Source organism: Nicotiana tabacum, chromosome 6 (genome assembly GCF_000715075.1).
Source record: "Nicotiana tabacum cultivar K326 chromosome 6, ASM71507v2, whole genome shotgun sequence".
Classification (NCBI taxonomy): Eukaryota; Viridiplantae; Streptophyta; class Magnoliopsida; order Solanales; family Solanaceae; genus Nicotiana; species Nicotiana tabacum.
The window spans coordinates 141,527,740-141,543,545 of NC_134085.1; the positions used below are offsets into that span (position 1 = coordinate 141,527,740).

A 15,806-nucleotide genomic window follows, 5' to 3' on the forward strand; every position below is an offset into this window, starting at 1 on the left:
TGGAAGTTCACATGTAAAAAATTCAAACTCCAGTATATTATGCTAGAGTATTTTTCGTATATTGAATAGTGTTTTCGTTCAGATTATCTTTACATAAAAAATGACTAAATTTTAATTATTTTTGAAATTGTGGGTATTTTCCAATTATCACTTATAAATTTGGCTATCTTTGAATTTCACCTGTTCTTCCTTCTACCTAAATAAAAAGAGTGGGCTTGATAATTCTAGCGGCCCAATTCTGAGTAGGTGCACATTAAAGTGTCTAAATAATTGTTTTTAAAAAAGATTGCACAATCAACATAAATTGTTTTTTTTTTTTTTGGAAAAGGAGTGTGTGCGAGTTGTTTATTTCAAGAATAGGCTGGACCACTCAGTTGTACCCTTTTCCGTTATAATTAGGAAAGAGAGGTGCATGATCTCGTGAATTACTTCTGAATAAATTCAGAAATTATATGCAGGAACCATAGCATTTCGTAATTCATTGGTAAATCGATTTTGATTCTCTATTAACCACTAATGTGGAACTATTAACATGGTTTCTGTTTGAAGTCTAGACGCAGCATGGTACTCTTTCTACCATTATATTAATATAGAGGTGGTTTCAAAATAAATATTTTATCGATATAGGATACTTATATTCATAAAATGATTTGAACCGCTTATTGTAAATTATAAAAATGGGGATTTTACTCCCTTTATCTAATATTGAATCGACCACTTATTTTAAGTAAGAAGAGCTTTTTGGATTTGAAAAAAAAAACTTTGCGGACAATTATATATTTTTTATTTTGTCAGAAGAGTCCTCCGAATATTTTGGTCATACATTAGTTTCGATATGTTTTTGGAATATGAACAAAGAAGAGAAGATAGGCTCATTACATTCATAAAAAAAGATATGAGAATTTACCTTAAGTAATTGAGCGTGGGAGCCAAATGAATCGAAAGATTCATGTTTGGTTCGGGAAGGGATTATGGAATTTTGGAAAGGAATCAGATAATGATTCTCATAAACATACATGCTGGAGAAAGAAACATCACAAAATCAGTCAATATTAAAAAAAAGTTGTTTCTTTTTTCTTCTTGAAGAATATTTGTTTGAAGAGTCAATTTGCATAAATGTACATCAAACAAATAACAAAACTTTGGCTATACAATTGCTATCATTAATTTCAATTTAGCACATTCAAGGAATTGAAGGGTATAAGCTGAAACCTCTTCATTTAGTTGTAGTCAAGCCAATATTGCAAAGGTATATATTTTTTTCGTTGAAGAATATTAGTTTTGAATCATTAGATTATGTGAATTTTTTTTTCCAAACTCAACAAGAGATAAATTAATTTCTAATTGATAGTTTTAATAGCGACTTTTAAGTGTAATAAGGAGTATATATAAAGAAAAAATTAGTATGACGTGAAATATTTTTTTTTAAAATGTAAACAAATTATTTCGAAAAATCTCTTTACTTTTTTTAATTCAAATATAATAAAAAGATAAGATATTTTTGAACATTAGTAGAGAGTTTTAAAAAATTATAATAGAAGTTATATCATAGACAAACTCAAAAAACCGAAATCTTATGAAATATTTACATAATATCTGGCCATATTTATTGTTTAATTTTTATAGCTAATATAAATAGATGATTTACCGACAACACATGATTATACACATATTATATATGGAATATATATAAATTACACGTCATTCAAATTTTTAATTTAAATGGTCGGGTGAGCACCTATTTAGGCGGATTAGATAAAACCAAAAGAAAAATATGAAATAATGTCAACCAAAGACTAAAAATATAATTAAAGTTCATATGTAGACAATTTTTATTAAAACTCATCCTTTTATAGTAAAATAAATTAATTTTTTGTAACAACAGAAATAATGACATAAAAAATAAGATAAAAAAAATAAATATTGAAAAAAAATGTTAGAAAGATCTAAAAACGAGAAATAAAAGATGACAACAAATTTCTTCTTATGTTTCATCTTTGTTGAGTATAAAAAATTTGAAAGTTAATCTCATCGATTTCAAATAATTTTTTTTTCAACTCAAATACATAGATTTTAAGATAAAGATATCTTCGAATATTTTTTGTAATTTACATTATGTGTCGTTTTTAAAAAATTACTATTACTAACAAACTGATATGATATTCGAATTTGAATTGGAATACAATTTGAGTAGTTTGCATTGAGGTTAAGCCAAGTATGGTGTCGAAAAAAAAACTACTTGATAATTTTAAGACAATATATGCAACATTTTATAATAATAATCAACTAATTTAACATTTAATGATTCAAAGAACAAATTTTTGTATATATAGAGTATTAAAAATTCAAATTCTGGGGCTAGAAATATCGATAAACTTAAAGTGGCGTCATACTGAAATAAACACGGCCAAAGAATTATTTAAAGTTTTAGATAGCCGATTAAAGTGAATTTTAAATTAAGGATAATATCTTCACTTGCATCATTATAAAGATAATCATTATTATAATATATATAAAGTTTTAGAAATTGAAATTTCAAAATAGAAATATTTTTTGAAAGATAAAATCATACCAAATAAGAGTTCAAGTCGTAGTATAAGAGTCACATCGTAATTAAAGAATCGTTTATATCGTGGCAACCTTTGTGCTTTACCATAAATATTAGTTATTATTTCACTTTGTGGCTATTTTTAGGTTCCAATGACACCTATGAGAATAGTGCAAAAATAAAATTATCACTACGAATTGAGAAAATGTTAGTCTTTTTTCATGTAGTGTTTCTTAATTAATATCTGACAATTATCTATAATTATTTAGAAGGTTTAAATGTTAAGGTTATTTACATATAATTCAAATAACTCAGATATTTAACATGGTTAATGTCAAATATCAAAATGGAGTAAAAAAAATTCATTAGCTAAAGAATTTTTTATATTTTTAGAAAGCCAACTAAAATGTGTTTTAATTAAGAATACTATTTTCAATTACATTATTATAAAAATAATTATTATTGAAAAATAATTTTTTAGAAACTGAAATTTTAAGAAAGAAATACTTTTTAAGATATATCAACACATCAAATAAGAGTTCAAATAGTGGTAAAAGAGTTAAATCTTATCCAAAGAGTCATTCATTGTCTCAACATTTGATTATTTTACCATAAATATGCATTATTATTTTGCTTCCTGACTATTTTTAGGATCCAATGACACCGGCAAGAATGATATCAAAAAAGAAAAATAAAAGAAATTGTTAATTTTTTCATATAGTTAATATCTAATGATTGTTTATATTTACTGAGAAAGTGTAAATTTTAAAATTATTTAAATAAAATGCAAATAACTTAAATATTTGACATGATTAGTGTATCATACTAGTATGACATAAAACCAAATAAAGTTGAAATGTTTTTCTTCATTGATAAGCTGCAGTTGCGCAATGATACAAAAAACTTCAGCCAACTGCAGTTTCATTCTTAAAGCCTATATATATTACTAGTACTTTGTAACCTAATGGGAGTAAAAACAGGCGACTATAAAAAACGCCTTGTATTAGGGAGCTCCCATTCCTTCATTTTTTACCATCTATGCCGATATATATATATATATATTATATGAAACTGTACATTGATTTATAAACTTATGCCAGCTCCATGAACTTCTTAAGCAAAATCTACACTGAAGAAAGATCCCCCCATCTCGCCAGCCTAATCAGAAAAGATAAAACTTCTGATGGATCTCGCAGCGAGTAAGATGCCAGTGTGTCCCTTGGATTACTAGACACTATAATAGGATACCCTTGTCCTCTACAGTTGAGTACCTGCACAATCCGGCTCAACAACTCGCATCACTACATTATTATATATGTTGTACAAACACAACATCTAAAGGAGAAAATTAGATTAAAACATTATGTATACAACTATAGCAAGACAATTAGAATATACCTTAAAAGCGTCTTCGTCAGTTCTGTCATCCCCTATGTAAATTGGGAGAACATCACTTGAATTTGCAAATCCTAGAGTTTCAAGCAAATAAAGCAAAGCATCCCCTTTATTCCATTTTATTGATGGCCGTATTTCTATAACTTTCTTACCCCTTGTAAGATGAAAACCGGGGTACTTTGCAACTACTGCTTGGACTTTCTTTTCCAGCAATCCAAAATCCTGAAAATTAATTAAGATTTGGAATACTTATTCAACATTCTGCATATGATTTGACAATTTCGGGAAATAAAAGATCGATAGAGTATATCTAATTGAACTTTTACCTCTTGTAAGACATGCCGGTAATGTACAGAGATGCAGAACCTGTTGTCCTCAACCAGAGCTCCATTTATCTCTGAAGTTGTTTCCTCCAACTCATTCAACATCTGCCACATACAAAAACATCTTGTTGAATAAAAAATAAGATGCAGCTGGAAATATGTACTCCTAGTTCTTGCCAAAATTACATAATCAACAACATGATGCTTTATAACTAGACTGTTTTGGACGCATTAAATTACAAATTAATAGCTCCATAGACAAGTTGAAGTGTTAGCCAACCTTTTCAATTGAAGGCAGAAAGTCTTGAGCAGGTTGGAAGACAGTGAGTTCATTGCCCTACAATTTATTGCCCACGTTGATAAGTATATATAACTAACTATAAGGAATCAACTGTATTAGGCCAAAATATGTTTAAAGGAAATAAGAAAAACCTTTTTATCAAGGGATTTGCTTTGGTACTTTCCATCATAAGAGCTGGCCTGAATTGTAGGTCCCATTATGTCCATTCCATGGCTCCCCGCATAAAATACCTCATCTAACTTTACAAATCCATAAACCTAAGCATACGACATATTAATAAGATATATTAACTTTTTTTCATCAAATCAACCGACTAAAGATCGAGAAAAGAATGATTAATATAGTTAATTACCTTCTGTCGACTTCTTCCACTTATTATAGCTGTCGGATAGAGCCTTGCAACTTGGCGTACAGCTGAACGCATCTGCATGTAATACATGCTATTAGAAGGTCTTCATAGAGACAAAGAAAGAGATCAAAGGAAGATTGCAACACGGTTGATTAATTACCAGATCAGACATGAAGGCACTGTCAGGATCATTCACAATTGGAGATAGAGTCCCATCATAATCTAAAAACACGACGATGCATTTCCCCTTTGCTGCACTTATCATCTCTTGAAAGGAGCTCAATGCTGAAGGGTGCTCTTTCTGAAACAAAAGCGTATAAATGAGACTCTAACGCACAATTAACAGTCTAAGATAACTATTGGATACTAGCTTGTCTTTCTTTACTTAAATGACCTAGAATAAAATAGTTTGTTTATTCTGCTTTCTAATCTTCCTGAATCAATGCCATGACCAAAACAGTGTCATACAAGTCTACCAGCTTAATGCAATTCTATCTCTGCTTGTGTGCTATGAATCACACAAGTTCAGCAAATGTGACACACATAATCAATTTTATCACATGTTTTGTGCAATTCTACTAGCAATACTATAAATTTAAAGAAAAAATATTTTAAGTGAAAACCAATCTTCACTGGGCCTTGCTATCTCCAAAATAAAAATAAAAAATTAACAAGCTTGCAGTGTGTCTTAATAAAATCATAGATAACAAAAATATTTGAGTAAGCATAAAAAGTGGGCTACTCACCAACCAAGAAATGTATTTGACATCCGCACAAAGGGACAAATCAGGCTTAGAATCTTTCGGGTCCCCTGCTGCATTCGGCTCCGTCTTGTTAGGCTTAGTAGCTTTTGAAATGGGCTCAATTCTTTGATTTCTAGCCAGCTCGTTCTGGAATCCCATCGCCTGGTATAGCCACCTTTTCAAATTTTCTCTCATCTTGCTGTATAAAAGTACCCAAATAAGAATATGTACTTAAGGAAATTGCTTTATAAGCTTAGGGGAGTTTTGAAAATCTGAAATCAATGGGCTTGCTATGACCAAAGTAATAGACACAAAAGTTGAATTGTAGCCTTTAAATTGGAAAAACAAAAAGCATTTTTCTCATTAAAAATAGATTAAAAAAATAACAAAGGAAATTTACACATCAAATTGTCTTCGAAGATGCGCAGATTTTTGTCAGATGATAATAATGTCAATTTTATTTCACGTCTTCATTAACGCAACACTTAATTATTATGATCCACATTTTCCTTGGGTGAGGAAATATTTTTCTGGCCTTTTCCTCGACACCATCTTCAAGAAGTTTAAATGAAACTTACTAAGAACAACAGTGCCTTTTTATAACCCGACAAACAATAGAATTGCATTTGTGTTTGTTTTTAACGAATATCAGCTAGCTATTTGCAAAGAATAAATTAAGGGTTGATTCTGTACGTGTCCATGGGTGAAATGGGATGAAGAATAAGGAAATGGTGGGTCGAAAATTTTCCTGAAAAACCAACGCGATAGAACCGCGAAAGTCCATATCATTTATTTTTCAACAGTAGACAAAGAAAAGCATTAAGTCAAAACGGAAAGCTCCTCTATGAAGGAATATTAAGATCATGAATCCCGCAAAATAATCAATATAAACTACAGTTACAATCCCATATAATTAATTAGGAACAGGGCAAAGACCACAAGAACCTAAGAATATTTTATTTTTTAAAACGTATTTAACATGGTAGATGTTAGGTGCAAGTAAATGGTTAATCTAAATCTAAAATAATAGAAGTAAATAACTAAGAAGTTGAGATTGTATAAAATAGAAATAAAGTCCTTGTCAAAGCTATCAGTGTGACAAATAATTTGGAACATAAGATATTAGGTAGGGAAAAATAATTACTAATACATGTGTAAGTAAATGATTAGCACAGATTCCTCAGGAGTTAAAAAATGCCTTTGTTTAAAGAAAGGTCACTATAACAACAAATTTGATTTGAAAAGAAGTGACATAAAATAAAAACAAGAAGAAGACAAAAGCAACTAAAAATAAATGGCATCAATCAAATATTAAAGTCAGGTTCGGTGACTCAACGTTACATGGCAACATTAGAAAAGTTGTTTAGAGCTGAGGTCTTAATCAAACTGATTCAGCAAACACCGACAAACAATTCAATTAATGGAGTTCTCAAATATAGTAGTATAAGAATAAGACTATCATGCGTTAATACCGTTGGCTTTGCTCTAACTACGCTTTCTATGGTTGCCAACTGTACTGTTTCGGATACTAAAATTTTAATCCAGCCATAGAGTCACCCACCCAATCCTGCTTTTCAATTCCATCTGTCTAAAAACTACAACGAGAATATGGAAAAAATATATGTATGTACAGACAGATAGCTCCTTAACACACCTATATTAAATTTCCTCACATGATGAATTGAAGCATTCCAATGACAGAGACGCAAACCTCCCAAAAAGACTAGGGAATAAATGAGTGTGTGAGACGTATCCGGGATTTTAAAGTAGAACTGTCGAATTTTTAAAATTTGAGCAAATGTTAGAGTAATGTTGAACCTAGGTAGTGCATTAAAAGTCCCAAATAGATCAATCCACCTACCTAAGATTTGAGTCTTAGGATGTCAATCAAAATATATACATGTTATATAAGATATAAATAAGTATCAAGATATATTTTTTTCAACATTATTGGGGTCCGTAACCCTCTACCCTAAGGGTAGGTCCGCCTCTATGTGTGTGTGAGGGAGAGATAAAATAAATAAATAAAAAAAAATAAAAAAAACTTTTTGATATAGAAATAAAACATGTTGGACTGACGAAATGATAAGCGGGTGAGTATTTGGGCATCAAATTAAAAATAAGTTTGTACTTATAACATTTAAAAGGAAGCGTGGTACGTAATTTTTAATCTAAAAAGATAGTTAAAGATAACCCTGCATATTATGCAAGTATAAATTGACGACTGAGACCAACTATGCAGGCGAAATTTCAAACTAAAGTTTAATTCTGTAATCATTAATTGCTAGTTAGACAAAGTTGTCCCTCGACAGAAAATCTAGTGTTTAAGTTTGTCAATTTTCAACCCTGCATTAATATCTAAGACTCTGCAATAAATAACATTAACAATTCAATCAAAATTATGACATATCGCGTCAACCCCCTAAAAAGAACTACTCTGGAGTTTATTTTACTACTATATTGGTAGTAATACAGAGGAATCCTAAAAATTAATCATCTTTACCCCAGTTTATTTCTGACCTCTTCAATCTCATCTTATCTATTGAGTTCTAGGTCCCAACAGAATGTACTCCGGCCACTATCTTTGCTTCTCTTTTTTTCTACTTTTGGTGTAGAAGGAGCCACCACCACTTTACCTTCATAATTCATGCGACCCACAAAATTACCAACTAAAACATGCTCGTGCATGTACAATCACATGAAACTGGACACAAAAACCAGTACATCTTTGCCACGTAAAAAAAAAACTAAGACGTGTAGAAAATGAAGGGCATCTACACTTTATTTAATTATTATTAGTAAAAGAAGGTGGAGTGAAAAACGAGGTGGTGATTTGACTTGTGAAAGCGTATGTGTGTCAGTGTGTGAACAAGAAAATGAAACTGAAGGCAAGAGTCATAGGACCATTTTTCAACTAATTAAGAAAAAGGTTCAAAACGACAAAGATTATTTACGTGTCACAAACAAGGAGGAAAAGATCATTGGGAAGGTCGGGCATTTTGAGGATTATAAACTCGACACATTAGGATACCCTTTTGGACAAGGCTTAAGAAAGTGACTAATTAAAACTATAGGAGTATTTTTTTTTTTTTAATGGATGTTACAAAAGGGACACACATGGGACAACGACTAAGACGACTCTTAAGAAGTCCAGAGAAACTACCTAGAAGTAGAATATGATCTAGAATAATGATAAGTATATATTCAACTAATACATACGACAAAGTCCAAAGTGCTATTAATATTTTAGGTAAAAAATGAGCAAGTAATCAACATAGTAACTGAAGGAAACATAAAGAAATTAGGTGTTGTGATGTATCACTTGATTTATCAAAATATTTGACGACTTTCTTGCCAAGAAACACGCTGTTTGGTTAATAAAAATGTGGTCCCAATACTTTATATAAAGAAGAGTATCAGAAGTACAATGAGTTAATCCAATCATAGTTGGTCAATTACTCTTTCTCCAAGTATTCTTATTTAGCAACAACAGTGACAATCTCATACGCAAAACACTATTAAAACTAGTATTTTAATAAAACCTTGATGCTCCTCATTGAAAAAATAGAAATTTTATTAGGTAGAGAAAAAAAGATTCCATACTAGAAACAGTCAAGTCATTTGTTAACTGAATTTCCCTTGTGAAAAACCTCGAGTCAGAAAACTGTGTATCCAGGATGAAAGATTTAGTACAAGAGCAAACCAAATAAATTTAAAAAATGGGACTAGCTAAACATATGAATTTGATATTACATGAAAATGAGAGGAGAAAAAAATGTCTTGCTTTGAACGAATTTTAAAAATCAGTGAACGAGAAATAATTCAAATTTCAAGAACAAAAAGGCTATGAATAATAAAGTCAAACCAACAAAAAAATTAAATAAAAGTATAATCGGATGTTCCCTGAGGACTGTTAAAGAGAGAAATTTCCGGGAAATTAAAAAAACGTCGTAGAAAATGAAAAGAGAACACGAAAGGGTGGAGGGACTCAGATATATGTGGAATTGTGGATCGAAGATTTGAAATTGACCGGTAAATTCCTTACACTAAAATTCGTTGTACTTTTAAAATTATGAATCTAATATAAATTAAATTTTAATAAATTTTTTATATAAATATATGTTCCATGTCGAAAATAGTGTTACTGTATTCGTCTATGTAATGAAGTCCTCGTACCGAGAAAATCCCAAAAGGGTTAAATTTTCACACCCACCCTCTCGCATAAAATATCTCCAAAATCTATCTGGATAATTAAATCCAATGCATCCTACCAATATCAGTAATCTCTTAACAATATAACAGCTAATACGGTTTAAGTGGAAGTTTGATTCACGAAAAGCAACATCCAGCAAAAAAAGGATATCCAAAGGGTCGGCAAATGGGGCCCGAATTCTTAATCTCTACCCGCCGCCGACTAAAAAAGCCCGGGGCTTAACTGAAAGTGCAATCCAGTCATAAAATACGTGTTATCAAAATCTAGGCTATTTAGCAAAAATAGAAAGACCTAAAATAAGATTTGTAGTTAAGTGGGCCTCCTGGGTCAAAAAATGGACCCTAGCCCAGTCAAGTTTGTGGGCCCCATGAAATACACGCGTACAGTGCATATACCACACGTAACTGCCGGTAAAGTAACCGAAAAAGTCTCGAAGTAGCGAGTCTTAACACTACTCCTAGCGCGTGATAAGAACGCCAACATTCGGGAGGTTAAATCAAGCGATTACACTTCACGTGCGTGAGGTCGTGGGAACTCAAGTTGGTCCTCCGGTAAAAAAGAAAACGAACACCAACCGCTTTTTCGTTTGTTCGTGCCCTCATAAATACCATTTTTAGTCACTCAAATACGCCGTAAATCACTAGGAAAAAACCACTCCTACTTCAAACAAACAAAAAACAAAAAATAAAATACAAAAACAAAAAAAAAAACAAAAAAAACAAAATCAATGACCTCAACGCTAGCACCTGAGAATGCCACCGCCATTGACGACGACAGCGATATCAGAAAGTTGAATGCATATAAGACGATTATCATAATTTTTATACACCGATCATATACCATCACAATTATAACAACTTAGAGAATTTTTTTTGCATGAATTTAATAAAATTCAAAGGAAGTGATCAGGCCAGAGATTGATTCAATGACGGGAATGAGAGAGATGCGTAAATCTGTAAACATAAAGGAATTAAAGCGAGTTTAAAAGAAAATTAAACGAGAGCAAGAAGAACAAAAAGAGGACTTACATACAAGAAAAAATGAGAAACTGCTGGAGAATTGGAGCAGCTGTTGCTTTTGAGCAAGAAACTGAAATTGGAGTAGAGAGAGAGGAAGAGAGGGAGAAAAGGGAAGGAATTAAGCATACGATGGGAGAGTTTATATAGATGGCGGAAGCGTTAGAAGGGTTTTGTTGGGTGGGTAGGGAGGTAATTTTACTAAAATGGCACCGGGTATTTTTTATTACCCCTATCAATGTCAATATAATTAATTTAATAATCTAGATTATACCGTATCGCAAAATTAATGTTCTTGCCCTTTAATAATACTATAATATAATGTTTAGGAAAAGAAATTATAATACAATGATTAAGAAAATTTTGGAATTATTAATTAGGTTAGATTATTAAGTACTAATCTTAGTGTAATTAATAAGAGGTTGAAGACAGGAATATAGGACAAGTACATTAGTGGTATTTTACATATGTTTATTAACATTTGACCTTGACTAAAAAAAGGGAGGAAAGTGGGAAAAGGTGTATAATATACCGGTTTATATTAACTGGCACAACTGCACACTGCCCTTCTATCTATGTCTCTCTTACACATGCTTCATGTTTTGAATCTCTGCCTTTTCCTTCCTTTTTTTTTTTATAAAAAAAATAACTAAAAAGGTAATAGGAGTAATTATTTTTAGGGGTCGTTTGGTAGGATGCATTAGATAATCTAATGCATGCATTAACTTTACGTATTAATAATATATTGTTTGGTAGACATTTTGAACATATGCATTAGTTATGCAAGCATTAGTTATACATACTATTTGGTATTATCCTATGCATAACTAATGCATAGAAAACAATGGTATTAACAATGTAATGGGGTTTAATGCATGAATTAGCTTAGTTAAAGATAAAATTGTCCTTTAAAATTTATGCTTGAGTAAAATATGCTAGTTAGTATATTAATGCAAGTTCAAAATAATCCAAATAGTAAGAAATAAATTTATATCCCTAGTAAGTAAATAAATACTTAGCATATTTCCTTTTTTATAAATAAATATTTAATTTTATTTTACAATATGGGTAGACAAATAAAATAATTTTTTTAAAACTTTTTCATATAAAAACATTTCTCAACATATGTTACTTTTAAAAAGTTAGAGCGTGGACTAGTTAAGAGGACATTTTTATAAACAAATAATTCTTTTAGAAATTGTACAATGTTTTAATACATCAAACCAAACAATGGATAAGAAATATATCAGCATAACTACTACCAGCATTACTAATACACTCTATTCAGCATTATTCTTATGCACCCTACCAAACGACTCCTTAGTGTCCAACAAAAAAAAATCAATCCAATTTTTCATATTAACCCACATAGCAGCTCATCCGACCATTTAAATTAAAAATAGTCGGTGGATGTATAATATATACATAATTTATGCATTACATATATATAATTATGTATAATTAATGCATAATTTATGTATATGATTGGAAAAAAATAAACAATAAATATGATCAGCTATTTGTGTAAAGATCCTTTTTTCACTAATGGTTGACTTGGTACACGTACAATAACAAATATACGATCTTGTACGGATCAAGAGGTCACAATTCAAACTGTAATACTATTAGTTTGAATCATACACATCGTAAATATTTGATTCTTCATTTAATTATCTTGCTATATATTTCATTACATTGTAGTTATCTCTTAATACCATTCACATATATGGGTCAAGATTGTATCAATTTTTGTTGTTAACTCTTACTATAATACATTCGATTCCATTGATGCACATAGATAACACTAGATTTGTGGTGGATTTGCACAAAAGTTTCTAGCGTGTAAAATCATGATCTTAGAATATAGCAATTGCCTATTGTAACATGAGCATCTATTTTCCATATGTGGACCAGCCACGCATCTCACACGCCAATATTGTATTTACTAGATCCATAAATATATGTAATTAACTCGTCTAACTTGCACAAATTAGGTATTACTTTAAGGTTTAAAATACGTGACCTAATTATTTATTCAGAAATATTAGGTAATTTTGGACTATATTACTAACCAAAATCAAGAGCACGAAGTCTCTTAGTAAAAATTGTAAGTTATTTTCCTATGTATGTGTGGCCCAATAGGTCTAAGGCCCATAATTAATATTTAATTAATTATCAAATCTCATCCGTCCGATTGGTTACTTGATGGACGTACCAAATTAAGTGAGAACCTCTATAAATTGGTCCTCTCCCACCCATTAGGGTTATCGTATTTTCTTTATTCTCTCTTTCATCTCTAAAGGCGGCGGTAACATAAAGTTAGGGCAAGGGGCGAGAAACCAGTTTTTGAATTAACGCTTCCGCTTCAAAATAATGGATTCCGCTTCATGTATATTTTCTATAACGATTACATGTAAGATTATCATGTTCAAGATCCTGGTAGAATTATAATTTATGCTTACATGTGGTATCAAGAGCCTGGATATTTGAACGGATAATTTTCTTGAAAGAAAGACTAGATTATGATGTATGTATAACTGTTCCGACGTGATTATCGAATTGCTTTCAATTCGCCATTATAATTGGTACTGCTTTCGAATCTGAGGTGGCATCGATAATAAACCATTGTTTCAAGGGTTTTCGTCGTTTTATCGTGTCTTTGAATTGCCTGTGAATGTTTACTGATAATGTTTACTTTAAGGTTTCTCTAACATCTAAAGTTGATAAGTCACCAATAAAGTATTACTAGACAATTATTGATTGGCTAATTAAAACAAAAGGATAGCTAATGAAGTGTCTGTACTAAGTTCATGATATTGATCTTGGGTTCTGACGTTAAAGTGTGCATTAAATGATGTTATTGCTTATAATTATGAAAAGCGCTTATGACTGTTACTGCCTTTAAGAAATTTGGGGTCATTTTTCTTACTTTTATTTAAATAAAATAAAGGAAGAATTTATTACGAAGAACCAATATGTTGGTATGAATATTGATACTTTCAGCTACATGTTAGAAAATATTATGTGCATCTAAGCATTAAGTATTAGATTATTTAAAGTATTCACATGCATAAAATCTTATGATCTCTATTTTGTGTGTGCACTTATGTTATATAGTTTGTTAGTCACCAAAGTAGCCAAACTAGTTTGTTTATGAAAATATGCATACATAAAATTGTAGTTTATCCATGAAATTAATGAAATGCCTATAATAAAAATTAGTGGATAAATTAATCTTCACTATTGCTAGAACTTAAGGATTTACCCAAAGGTGAATCAATTATTCTATGAATAGTGAATATGAGGAGGCAAATTAATATTCTTAGTCAGATATATATTATCTGTCCAAAGATGACATATATATTTGGTTAAAAATACTTAATTACCTATTAAGACTAAATGACATTTAAATTATGATAGTGTGTCGTAGTATCTACCCAAAGGAGAATTGCGATATGCTTTAACTGTTTTGTTGAATCCATATTGATTTGTGAGCATGTATTATCTATTTTGCAGTTATTCCTTTTCATTCGCTTGCTTCGTCTGTTATTGTGTTCAATAGATTGAACTTCTCTGAATGGTGTGAACAAGTCCAGTTCCACTTAGGTGTGATGGATCTTGACTTGGCTCTGCTAAATGATAAGCCCGTTGCCATTACTGATTCGAGCAGTGCGGATGAGAAGTCTTTCCATAAAGCATTGGAACGCTCTAACAGGCTAAGCCTTATGTTTATGCGAATGATATATTTCCAACAACATTAAGAGTACTATTCCACAAACAGAAAGTGCCAGGGAATACCTGAAGTTTGTGGAAGAACGTTTTCGTTCTGCAGATAAGTCTCTCGCTGGTACACTAATGGTTGAACTCATGACCATGAAGTTTGATGGGTCGCGTAGTACGCAAAATCATATCATCGAGATGACTAACATTGCAGCAAGACTTCAGACCTTGGGGATGAAAGTGGATGATTCCTTCTTAGTTTAGTTTATTCTGAACTCGGTGCCTCCTGAGTATGGACCTTTTCAAATTAACTATAACACTATTAAGGATAAGTGGAATGTTAGTGAATTGTCCAGTATGCTTACTCAGGAGGAGTCAAGACTTAAGAAACAAGGGAATCATTCAATTAACCTCATGGTTCAAGGAGCTGGTAAAGGACTTAAAGTGAAGGCCAACAAGTTCAAGAAGAAGAAAGCACCTGCTAAAGCTCAATAGGATGCTAACAAAGAACATAAGGCAGATACGTGTCGTTTCTGTAACAAGGAAGGACACTATAAGAAAGATTGCCTGAAACGTAAAGCTTAGTTCGAAAAGAAAGGTACAATTAGTGCTTTTGTATGTTTCGAATCAAATTTAGTAGAAGTTCCTAATAATACTTGGTGGCTTGATTCTGGTGCAACTGCTCATGTATCTACTACGTTGCAGGGATTCCTTACGATCCAAACTATAAATCCAAATAAGGATTTCTCGTTCATGGGAAATCGTATGAAGGCTCCAATTGAAGGCATAGAGACTTATCGTTTGATCATGCAGACTGGATGTCACCTTGATCTATTACAGACTCTTTATGTACCTTCAGTTTCTAGGAATTTGATTTCTCTTTCAAGACTTGATGTTTCTGGATTTGATTTAAAGTTTGGAAATGGATGTTTCAATTTATATAAGAATGCTATTTTTTATGGTTCTGACTTTCTCAGTGATGGTTTATATAAATTGAAACTCGATATTGGTTTTTCTGAATCCCTTCTTACTGTTCAACATAATGTTGGAATTAAATGTAATTCACTAGATGAAAGTTCTGCTTACTTGTGGCATAGACGTTTGGGTCATATATCCAAAGAAAGGTTAGAAAGATTAGTAAAAAATGAGATTCTTCCGAATCTAAATTTTACTGATCTTACTATGTGTTTGGATTGCA

At 31.2% G+C, this 15,806-nt stretch overlaps 1 protein-coding gene across 3 annotated transcripts; it reads right to left on the reverse strand.

The window, feature by feature from the left end:
* Window positions 1-3,394: 3,394 nt before the first annotated feature.
* LOC107790906 (putative trehalose-phosphate phosphatase 2) lies at window positions 3,395-11,028 on the reverse strand. Of its 3 annotated transcripts, none has more exons than XM_075255509.1 (9): window positions 10,905-11,028; window positions 5,663-5,858; window positions 5,077-5,217; window positions 4,920-4,991; window positions 4,699-4,824; window positions 4,547-4,603; window positions 4,270-4,371; window positions 3,947-4,165; window positions 3,395-3,819 (listed from the first exon to the last, which is right to left on the reverse strand). In XM_075255509.1, the coding sequence occupies exons 1-9, from the start codon at window positions 11,015-11,017 to the stop codon at window positions 3,673-3,675; spliced, it is 1,173 nt and encodes a 390-aa protein (XP_075111610.1). In that variant the 5' UTR covers window positions 11,018-11,028; the 3' UTR covers window positions 3,395-3,672. The 3 variants fall into 3 exon arrangements, with proteins under 3 accessions (XP_075111610.1, XP_016468366.1, XP_075111611.1); XM_016612880.2 differs by having other exon boundaries at window positions 10,901-11,021; XM_075255510.1 differs by lacking the exon at window positions 10,905-11,028 and adding an exon at window positions 6,060-6,214.
* Between the last annotated feature and the right edge of the window lie 4,778 nt (window positions 11,029-15,806).